The sequence below is a fragment of the Macaca fascicularis genome, chromosome 2 (assembly GCF_037993035.2).
Source record: "Macaca fascicularis isolate 582-1 chromosome 2, T2T-MFA8v1.1".
Taxonomy (NCBI): domain Eukaryota; kingdom Metazoa; phylum Chordata; class Mammalia; order Primates; family Cercopithecidae; genus Macaca; species Macaca fascicularis.
In genome coordinates, this window is record NC_088376.1 from 110,702,049 (window position 1) to 110,713,093 (window position 11,045).

The 11,045-nt window shown below is 48.5% G+C and overlaps 1 protein-coding gene across 2 annotated transcripts in view; it reads right to left on the bottom strand.

Annotated features, from left to right (window-relative positions):
• SMARCC1 (SWI/SNF related BAF chromatin remodeling complex subunit C1) overlaps positions 1-4,682 on the bottom strand; it is a 194,554-nt gene extending 189,872 nt beyond the window's left edge. For both annotated transcript variants that reach the window (XM_045386359.3, XM_045386358.3), the window contains exon 1: positions 4,392-4,682. In XM_045386359.3, the coding sequence (XP_045242294.1) occupies positions 4,392-4,586 (195 nt within the window). In that variant the 5' untranslated portion in view covers positions 4,587-4,682. The remainder of the gene's footprint in view (positions 1-4,391) is intronic.
• Between the last annotated feature and the right edge of the window lie 6,363 nt (positions 4,683-11,045).

The following is an 11,045-nucleotide window of genomic DNA, read 5'->3' on the forward strand; positions in this document are numbered from 1 at the left end:
TTTTGAGACAAGGTCTTGCTCTGTTGCCCAGGCTGGAGAGCAATGGCGCCAACACAGTTCACGGCATTCTCAACCTCCTAGGCTCAAATGATCCTCCAAGGACCCTTCCTCAGCCAAGTAGCTGGGACTACACATGCATGCCACCACAATTGGTGGGGTTTTTTTGTCTCTTTTTTTTTTTTTTTTTTTTTTTGAGAATGTCTCATCATGTTACCCAAGCTGGTCTCCAACTCCTGGGCTCAAATGAATGTCCCACCTGGAATTCCCAAGTGCTGGGATTACAGACCTGAGCCACTGCAGCTGGCCCAATTAATCTTTTGATCAAAAAAAGTCTATCATATTTTATTTAAGAAAAGAAAAATATATTAGTCTCAAAATATTTCAAATAAGAGTCAGTATGGGCCAAGTGTGGTGGCTCACACCTGTAAGCCCTGTACTTTGGGAGGCTGAGGCAGGCAGAGAGCCCAGGAGTTTGAGACCAGCCTGGAAACATTGCAAAACCCTGCCTCTACTGATAATACAAAAAATTAATCAGGTGTGGTGATTCATGCCTACAGTCCCAGCTACTGACGAGGCTGAGGTGGGAAATCACCTAAGCCCAGGAGGTTGAGGCTGCAGTGTGCTATGATCGCACCACTGCACTCCAGCCTGGGCAACAAAGCGAGACCCTGTCTCAAAAAAAAAGAAAAGTTCCTAAATGAAGTCTCAGGTATCTTTCATTTGAAAAAGAAGGTAAATAATATCTATCATTTAGGACTGCTGTGAGGATTTTAAGTGAGTTATACTTTAAGTACCTGGCACATGGTAAATGCTCAGTTGTTCACTGAACGCATGAGCTGAATGCAAGAGTTTGAGGTTGCAGTGAGCTATGATCACACCACTGTACTGCAGCCTGGGCAACAGAGAAAGACCCTGTCTCAAAAAAATAAAGTAAAATAAAAATAAATAGGCCGGGCGCGGTGGCTCAAGCCTGTAATCCCAGCACTTTGGGAGGCCGAGACGGGCGAATCATGAGGTCAGGAGATCGAGACCATCCTGGCTAACCCGGTGAAACCCCATCTCTACTAAAAAATACAAAAAACAGGCCGGGCGCGGTGGCTCAAGCCTGTAATCCCAGCACTTTGGGAGGCCGAGACGGGCGGATCACGAGGTCAGGAGATCGAGACCATCCTGGCTAACACAGTGAAACCCCGTCTCTACTAAAAAATACAAAAAACTAGCTGGGCGAGGTGGCGGGCGCCTGTAGTCCCAGCTACTCAGGAGGCTGAGGCAGGAGAATGGCGTAAATCCGGGAGGCGGAGCTTGCAGTGAGCCGAGATCCGGCCACTGCACTCCAGCCTGGGCGACAGAGCGAGACTCCGCCTCAAAAAAAAAAAAAAAAAAAAAATACAAAAAACTAGCCGGGCAAGGTGGCAGGCGCCTGTAGTTCCAGCTACTCAGGAGGCTGAGGCAGGAGAATGGCATGAACCCAGGAGGCGGAGCTTGCAGTGATCTGACATCCGGCCACTGCACTCCAGCCTGGGTGGCAGAGCGAGACTGTCTCAAAAAAAATAAAAATAAAAATACAAAAAACTAGCCAGGTGAGGTGGCGGGCGCCTGTAGTCCCAGCTACTCGGGAGGCTGAGGCAGGAAAATGGCGTGAACCCGGGAGGCAGAGCTTGCAGTGAGCCCAGATTGCGCCACTGCACTCCAGCCTGGGCGACAGAGCGAGACTCCATCTCAAAAAATAAATAAATAAAATAAAAATAAAAAATAAAAATAAAAATAAAAAACAACACTAGCAAAATCATGTTTACTGAGACTGAAACTGTTGTCTGCTCTGAAAATGCAGTATTACATGCACTAGAAACGGTTAGTTAAAACCAATGTGTACACAAATAGAAATGCATTGTGTAGAAAAGAAGCAAAGAACCTTCTGATAATATTTTCACCACTTCGACACTAACACCCAGAGACTGAAAAGATTCTGGCTGTCAGGCCTAGGGCATATATGATTCTCAATCTCAGTAGACCACAGAAATACACTCTGGCTTTACAAAGTCCTGAGAAGTCAAAGACAACTTTGTCTATAAAGTCTCAGGGATAGTGAATCAACATTAGCCTAGTGGTCTCAATACTACTGGGCAATTCTTCAAACTGCTTTGTAGCCACTTCCCTACCCACCCAAACAAATATCTGAAGATGATTATCCACACCTAAAGCTTCTTGTAGTTGGTCCCAAACTGATGCACACTGAACAGTGTGGAGAGGTAGAAATTACTGAAATTTGCCTTTTTCTACTCTCTTCCTTGATATTCAAAGGAACATCTCTAGATTATTTTTCTTTGTTAAAGCTTCACTGAATTTAAGACCCAAAGCATTGGCTAAAAGGAATGTAATAAGAAAGAATTAACCAATATTTTCATAACATATTCAATCCCACTAGCCACTCCTGGAAGCTCTATTACCTACGTTTAAAAAGCGCGGTGGCTCACGCCTGTAATCCCAGCACTTTGGGAGGCCGAGGCGGGCGGATCACGAGGTCAGGAGATCGAGACCATCCTGGCGAACACGGTGAAACTTCGTCTCTACTAAAAATACAAAAAAATTAGCCAGGCGTGGTGGTGGGTGCCTGTAATCCCAGCTTCTAGGGAGGCTGAGGCAGGAGAATGGCGTGAACCCGGGAGGCGGTGGAGCTTGCAGTTAGCGGAGATCGCACCACTGCACTCCAGCCTGGGCGACAGACCGAGACTCCGTCTCAAAAATAAAATAAAATAAAATAAAAAGTGACCAATTTATCACTGTGTAAGAAAGGGCAATATTACTAAACATCTAGAGTCTAAATGTAATTTGGGGGGGGGGTCCAAGCACCTAAAAATATAATTACTGTCTCTCACTTCCTCAAACTTCAGACAAGAAATGTAATTTTTCCCAGCTGAACTTCCAAAATAAAAAAGAAAGAAAGAAATGGTCATTTCTGGGGTTTGTTTTTTGCTTGTTTGTTTTTGTTTTTTGAGACAGAGTCTTACTCTATTACCCAGGCTGGAGTGTAATGGTGCGGTCTCGGCTCACTGCAGCCTCTGCCTCCTAGGTTCAAGCTATTCTCCTGCCCCAGCCTCCCGAGTAGCTGGGATTACAGGCGTGTGCTGCCACACCCGACTAATTTTGTATTTTTTGGAAAGACGGGGCTTCACCATGTTGGTCAGGCTGGTCTCGAACTCCTCACTTCAGGTGATCCACCCGCCTCGGCCTCCCAAACCGCGCCCGGCCAGAAATGGTCATTTCCGAATGTACCACGTGTAATGCCAAAGGAACCCAAGATCCCTGCCCATGCCTAATAACTGCCAAACACTGACAGGCTTCACTGAGCTGTAAAGGCCAAATAAATAGGTTCCTAGTTTATCTTTTCATTCATTAAACAAATATTTACTAAGCAGCTACTAAGGGTAAGGCACTAAGTATCAGCCACGTTCCCGGATACACTGTAGTGAACAAAGCCCTTTCTTCAGTGCTATGATCCTCAATAGGAGAAAGTACAGAATTAAAGAGGGTGATAGGAAAACTTCAGAGGCTGGGGAGCCTTTTTGACTACCTGCTTCATTACACCCTTTAAGGGAGTTCTCCGGAATATTTACACAAAGGGGAAGTTGGAGAAAAAAAAAATGTTATAAACAAGGGATTAAGTCAAAACTTTGAAAACTACTGACTCGGCGGAACTTCCATTCCAAAGGTAGGATAAATAAGTAAATGACTAATTTCAAAATGTGGTAAACACTACGAAGAAAATAAAGGTGACATAAGAAAAGTGCTCTAATAAAAACTGGGTTCTCGGAAGGCCTCCCTGAAGAACACTTTACGTACAAGTGAACATTAACTCTCACGCCACACAGAACCAGAAGCACAATGAGGTAGAAACCGTCGTTAATAGCTCTCATCCATCCTAGAATTCACATTACCTGTTAGTAATTAACGAATACAATCATCCCAGTCGTTTAGCAAATCAACAACAGGTAGCAAACCCCCTCGAGACTTTGAATACTCTCTAAACAAAACTTGAAGCTGCTTTTACCACGCTTGCTCGGTCTTTAGGGATCATTGTTCATACACCTAAGGCAGCTGACAAAAGAGAGTCACACTCGCCTAGTGGCTGAGCTCGACCTGCTCTGGCACACGAGACTGAGCAGGGGCTTTCGCCAGGGGTGCGTGGGCTCACAAGAACAAGCGCCTGACCCGTCAGGCCACCGGCGCGCGGGCGCCCAGAGCGGACGGCGGGGGCGTGGCGGGCCCTGCGCCTGCCTTTGTTGTCCCTCGTGGCGTGCGGGGGGGAGGGGAGGCCCGAGGCCCGCGAGGCCAGATGCCGCCTCCGGCCCCAGTCGCGTGGTCTCCCGGCCCCCATGGGCGCGCGAACCCACCTTCTTGTAGTGCTTGCCCAGCCAGACCCGCACCGAATCCAGCTGGGACACCGTCTCCGGGCTCTCCCAAAACTTGGTGGCCGGACCCCCATCCTTCCGCCGATAAACGGCTAGGCCTGCGGCTACCGCCGCGGCCCCCGAGCCCGTGGCGCCTACCGCTGCCCCAGGCCCGCCGCCGCCCGCCGCTGCGGCCATCGTCGCAGCCCGTCGTCCCCACAGCCTGGCCCACCCCAGCCCTCGCGGTGTTTCCCGTTCGTTCCCGCGCGCGCCCGCGCGCGCGTAGCCGCCACTGCCGCTTCCCGGCCCCGCCCAGCCAACCCCCTTCCGGTGCGGACGCCCGGCCCCGCCCCCTCTCGGGACTGGCGCCGTATCCGACGCGAGCCCGCGCATACGCATGCGCAGCACTCGTGCGGGCGCGCCTTGGACTAGCACGTCCAGCCGCCTCTTCCGCCAGCCTCTGTAGGCTCCGTTCTCCCCTAGTGAGTGCCGGTTATTGAGCCATGCTCTTCCCTCGCTACCGACGTCGAATCGTTATGCGGTTAACAACCGCAGGTTGATTCTGTGTCATAGCCTGCCTCCGCTGAAGGGAAAAGGTCTGGTGCGAGAAGTGCCGAGGGGAAAGCCTGCCTAGGGTATCGAGTGCGCCGGGCCCGGCTTTCCCTTAGACCCTCCACCCCCAGCGGCCCGGCGGCATTTGGGAAGAGCCATCTGGGACGCCCACGCCAAGGCTTTTCGGCTTCACAGACCTTCCACTCCCTCAGGGGTCCAGCCACAGCGGCTCATTCCTGCCCCCACGGGCCCTTGCATCGGCTGTTTCGGAGACCTCAGCGGGTCTTCCCTTCTGATTTTCACTTATGAGACGCGTTCAGATTCACTGGTTCAAAGGACTTCAGAAAGCCGTTGTCATATCTTACAATCTTGAACTGTTCACACCCATACACTTTCTGCGTAGCGCTTACCATGACCCGGTGTTTTTAGTTTCTCATTTACCTTCCACATAAATTACATGAGAACCTAATCTTAACTTGTTCACAGGTGTATCCTGAACACCTGAGACAATGAATACATGTACAGTGAATACTTGATGAATTAATGAATGGCCCATATAGAAGCCGAAAATTTTTAAATTATCAAGGTATGATTGGCCGGGCGTGGAGCACTTTGGGAGGCTGAGGCGGAACGATCGACTGACCTCAGGAGCTCTAGACCGCCACGCCCGTCCCCGTCTCTCCAAAAAAGTACAAAAAGCAGCCGGGCATTGTGTTGCAAGCCTGTGCTCCTAGCCTCTTGGAGGGCTGAGGTGGGAGGATCGCTTGAGCTGGGGAGATGCAGGCTGCTGCAGTGAGCTATAATCGCGCCACTCACGACACCATCCTGGGCGACAGAGCAAAACCCTGTTTCAAAAAGTACGACTGGCCATAATGGAGTTGTGAACATAATGCTATATGATCTCAGAGAAGCAAGTAACTAATTGCTTATGAGAAAGTGACTAACTGCTGATAAGGTTTTGAGACCTTTTAAAAATGAGGGTATGTACGTTTTCAGGATCTCCTGAGGGCTGTGTCACGGACAGTAAAATATATTAAATAAAAAAATGAATAGAATGTGATCAGGAGGGCCAGGCGAGATGGCTCACGCCTGTAATCCCAACACTTTGGGAGGCCAAGGTGGGCTGATCACAAGGTCAGGAGTTCGAGACCAGCCTGGCCAACATAGTGAAACCCCGTCTCTACTAAAACTACAAAAATTAGCCACGCGTGGTGGTGCATGCCTGCAATCCCAGCTACTCGGGAGGCTGAGGCAGGAGAATCGCTTGAACCCAGGAGGTGGAGATTGCAATGAGCCGAGATTGAGCCGCTGCACTCCAACCTGGGCGACAGAGCAAGACTCCATCTCCAAAAAAAAAAAGTTTTTATTTTGAAACTTTCTCAGATTTAACAGAAAAGTTGCAAATATAATACAAAGAACTTTTCCTGAATCATCTGAGAATAAGTTGCTGATAACTTATTCTCATAATGCCCATAACTATCAAAAATTTTAAAGTGTATTTTCTACAGACAAGTATAGTCTATATATTCTCTTACATAATCACAGTACAATCATTTATACTGGGAAATTAACACTGATGCCATCCCCAGACCCCATTCAGGTTTTTCCTATTGAACCGTGAGGTCCTTTATAGCAAAAGTTTCCAGTTCAAAATCACACTTTGCATTCAATAAAGTTTCGTTTCCTTCAATACGGAACAGTTCCTTAGTCCTTAAACCTTAACAACATTGATACCTATGAAGATTACAAGGCATTTATTTAGTAGAATGACCCTCAATTTGAGTTTGATGTTTCTTCTTTGTGTTCTTTGCATTGCATTCTATCAGGTGATGCATAATTTCATTTCTCCTGTTACATTGATGACAAAGTATCATTCAAGTTTCTCTACTGTGAAGTTATTCTTTTTGCCTTTGTAATTAATCACTATTTTCTATGGAGGTATTTGGTTTTTTTGCTTTTGGGGGGTTTTTTGAGATAAAGTCTTGCTTTGTCACCCAAGCTGGAGTGCAGTAGTGTGATCATGGTTCACTGCAGCCTCCACTTCCTGGGCTCAATTGATCCCTTTGTGGAGGTGTTTTGAAAGTATATTAAGGCCTGGTGTGGTGGCCCATGCCTGTAATCCCAGCATTTTGGGAGGCTGTGGCAGGCAGATTAATTGAGGTCGGGCATTCAAGACTAGCCTGACCAACATGGAGAAATCCCGTCTCTACTAAAAATACAAAATTAGCCAGGTGTGGTGGTACATGCCTGTAATCGCAGCTACTCGGAGGCTGAGGCAGGAGAATGGCTGGAACCCAGAAGGTGGAGGTTGTGGTGAGGTGAGATCGCACCATTGCACTCTAGCCTGACCAAGAAAGAGCAAAAACTCCATCTCAAAAAAAAAAAAAGTATATTTAAAAAAAAAAAAAAGAAGAAGTGGCCAGGCACTGTGGCTCGTGCCTGTAATCCCAGCACTTTGAGAGGCCGAGGCAGGTTGATCATCTGAGGTCAGGAGTTTGAGACCAGCCTAACCAACATGGTAAAACCCTGTCTCTACAAAAATACAAAAATTAGGCCAGGAGCAGTGGCTCACGCCTGTAATCCCACATTTTGGGAGGCCGAGGCGGGCTGATCACCCAAGGTCAGGAGTTCAAGACCAGCCTGGCCAACGTGACGAAACCCCATCTCCACTAAAAAATACAAAAAAATTAGCCAGGCATGGTGACGGGCACCTGTAATCCCAGCTACTCGGTAGGGTGAGGCAGGAAGAGTTGCTTGAACCTGGGAGGTGGAGGTTGCAGTGAGCTGAGATTGTGCCACTGCACTCCAGCCTGGGCAACAGAGCAAGACTCCGTCTCAAAAAAATATATGTATAAAAATTACCGGCCGGGCGCGGTGGCTCAAGCCTGTAATCCCAGCACTGTGGGAGGCCGAGATGGGCGGATCACGAGGTCAGGAGATCGAGACCATCCTGGCTAACACGGTGAAACCCCGTCTCTACTAAAAAATACAAAAAACTAGCCGGGCGCGGTGGCGGGCGCCTGTAGTCCCAGCTACTCCGGAGGCTGAGGCAGGAGAATGGCGTGAACCCGGGAGGCGGAGCTTGCAGTGAGCTGAGATCCGGCCACTGCACTCCAGCCTGGGCGGCAGAGCGAGACTCTGTCTCAAAAAAAAAAAAAAAAAAAAAAAAATTACCTGGGCACGGTGGCATGCACCTGTAATCCCAGCTACTTGGGAGGCTGAGACAGGAGAATCGAAGAATCACTTGAACCCAGGAGGCAGAGGCTGCAGTGAGCCAAGATCAGGCCACTACACTCCAGCCTGGGCAACAGAGCAAAACTCCCACTCAAAAAAAAATTATATAAATAATTCATTTCCTCATCAAACTTTCCACTTATTTTTGTCACACAAACTCAAACCATTCCAAACTTGACTAAATGCATATTTGTAAATTTTTCTCTCACAGTGAGTGATTTGGCTGCCATTATTCTCAATATGTTTATTTGTTTTCTTAGTTCTCCAGATATACCCAGTCTCCATGCTGAGTTACCCTCCTACGTAGCTACTCTCCAACCAGCCTTCCCAACATCCCATGCTAGTCCACCCTAAATATGCTAAGACATGCCTTGCTCTCTCCAATCGAATGACTTTAGGACTGAATTATTTGAGAAGGGATGATAGAGGATTAGGAAAGATAAAAATGTCACTCTTGGCTGGGCACAGTGGCTCACTCCTGTAATTCCAGCACTTTGGGAGGCCGAGGTGGGTGGTTCCCTTGAGGTCAGGAGTTCAAGACCAGCCTGGCCCACATGGTGAAACCCCATCTCTAAAAATACAAAAATTAGCTGGGCATGGTGGCTTACACCGGTAATCTCAACACTTTGGGAGGCTGAGGGCAGATCACGAGGTCAGGAGTTTGAGACCAGCATGGCCAAAATGGTGAAAACCCATCTCTACTAAAAATACAAAAATTAGCCAGGCATAGTGGTGCATGTCTATAATCCCAGCTACTTGGGAGGCTGAGGCAGGAAAATCACCTGAACCCAGGAGACAGAGGTTGCAGTGAGTCGAGATCATGCCACTGGATTCCAGCCTAGAAGACAGAGTGAGAATCCGTCTCAAAAAATAAAAATACAAAAATTAGCCGGGCATGGTGGCGGGCACCTGTAATTCCAGCTACTTGGGAAACTGAGGCTGGATAATTGCTTGAATCCGGGAGGCAGAGGCTGCAGTGAGCTGAGATCGTGCCATTGCATTCCAGCCTGGGTGACAGAGCAAGACTTCGCATCAAAAAACAAAAAAAGTCACTCTTGGCCGTGCGCTGCGGCTTATGTTTGTAATCCCAGCACTTATGGAGGTTGAGGTGGGTGGATCCTTTGAGCCCAGGAGCTCCAGACCAACATGGGCATCATAGCGAAATCCCATCTCTACAAAAAATACAAAAATTAGCTGCCAGGTGTGGTGGCAGATACCTGTGGTCCCAGATACTTGGGAGAACTGCTTGAGCCTGGGAGCTCTAGCCTACAGTGAGCCATAATAGCGCCACTGCACTCCAGCTTGGGTGACAAAGGCAGACCTTATCCAAAAAATAATAAATCTAATCAAGTCTAAATATGTACTAATATGATGGCCACAGTCAGCTGCAGATAGTCCTTTTCTTTTCTTTCTTTCTTTTTTTTTTCCTTTCCTGAGGCGGAGTTTCACTCTTGTCGCCCAAGCTGGAGTGCAATGGTGCGTTCTCCGCTCACTGCAACCTCCACCTCTCGGGTTCAAGTGATTCTCCTGCCTCAGCCTCCCAAGTAGCTGGGATTACAGGTGCCCAGCACCACACCTGGCTGATTTCTTTTGTATTTTTTAGTGGAGATGGGGTTTCACCATGTTGGCCAAGCTGGTCTTGAACTCGTGACCTCAGGTGATCCGCCCGCCTCGGCCTCCCAAAGTGCTGGGATTACAGGCGTGAGCCACGGCACCCGGCCTCTTTTTCTTTTTTGAAACGGAGTCTCCTTACGTTGCCCAGGCTGGAGTGCAATGGTGTGATCTCGGCTCACTGCAGCTTTCACCTCCCGGGTTCAAGCAGTTATCCTGCCTCAGCCTCCCAAGTAGTTTAGACTACAGGCGCCCACTACTACGCCCAGCTAACTTTTGTATTTTTAGTAGAGACAGGGTTTCACCATGTTGGCCAGGCTGGTCTCGAATTCCTGACTTCGTGATCCACCCACTTTGGCATCCCAAAGTCCTAGCATTACAGGCGTGAGCCACCATGCCCAGCTTTTCTTTTTTTTTGTTTTTTCTTTTTTTTTTTTTGAGATAGAGTTGCTCTTGTCACCCAGGTTGGAGTGTAGTGGCGCTATCTCAGCTCACTGCAACCTCTGCCTCCCAGGTTCAAGTGATTCTCATGCCTTAGCCTCCTGGGTAGCTGAAATTACAGGCACCCGCCACCATGCCCAGCTAATTTTTGTATTTTTAGTAGAGATGGGGTTTCACCATGTTGGCCAGGCTGGTCTTGAACTCCTAACCTCAGGTGATCGACTTGTCTCAGCCTCCTGAGGTCAGGAATCCGAGTCCAGCATGGCCAACATGGTGAAACCCCATCTCTACTAAAAATACAAAAATTAGCCAGGGGGCGTGGTAGCAGGCGCCTGTAATCCCAGCTACTCAGGAGGCTGAGGAAGGAGAATCAGTTGAACCTGGGAGATGGAGGTTGCAGTGAGCAGAGATGGTGCCACTGCACTCCAGCCTGGGCAACAGAGCAAGACTCTGTCTCACACACCCAAAAATATAAAGAGCCGGGCACAGTGGCTCATGCCACTTTGGGAGGCAAGGTGGGTGCATCAACTGAGGTCAGGAGTTCGAGACCAGTCTGACCAACATAGTGAAACCCCGTCTGTACTAAAAATACAAAATTAGCTGGGCATGATGGCACATGCCTGTAATCCTACCTACTTGGGAGTGGGAAGTGGGAGAATCACTTGAACCTGGGAGGCGGAGGTTGCAGGGAGCCGAGATCCCACCGTTGCAATCCAACCTGGGCAACCAAAGCAAAACTCTGTTTCAAAAAAAAAAAGTTACTCAGGAAGAAACAGACAATCTGACGGGGTGAATCCTCAGCCGCCCAAGTAGCTAGGA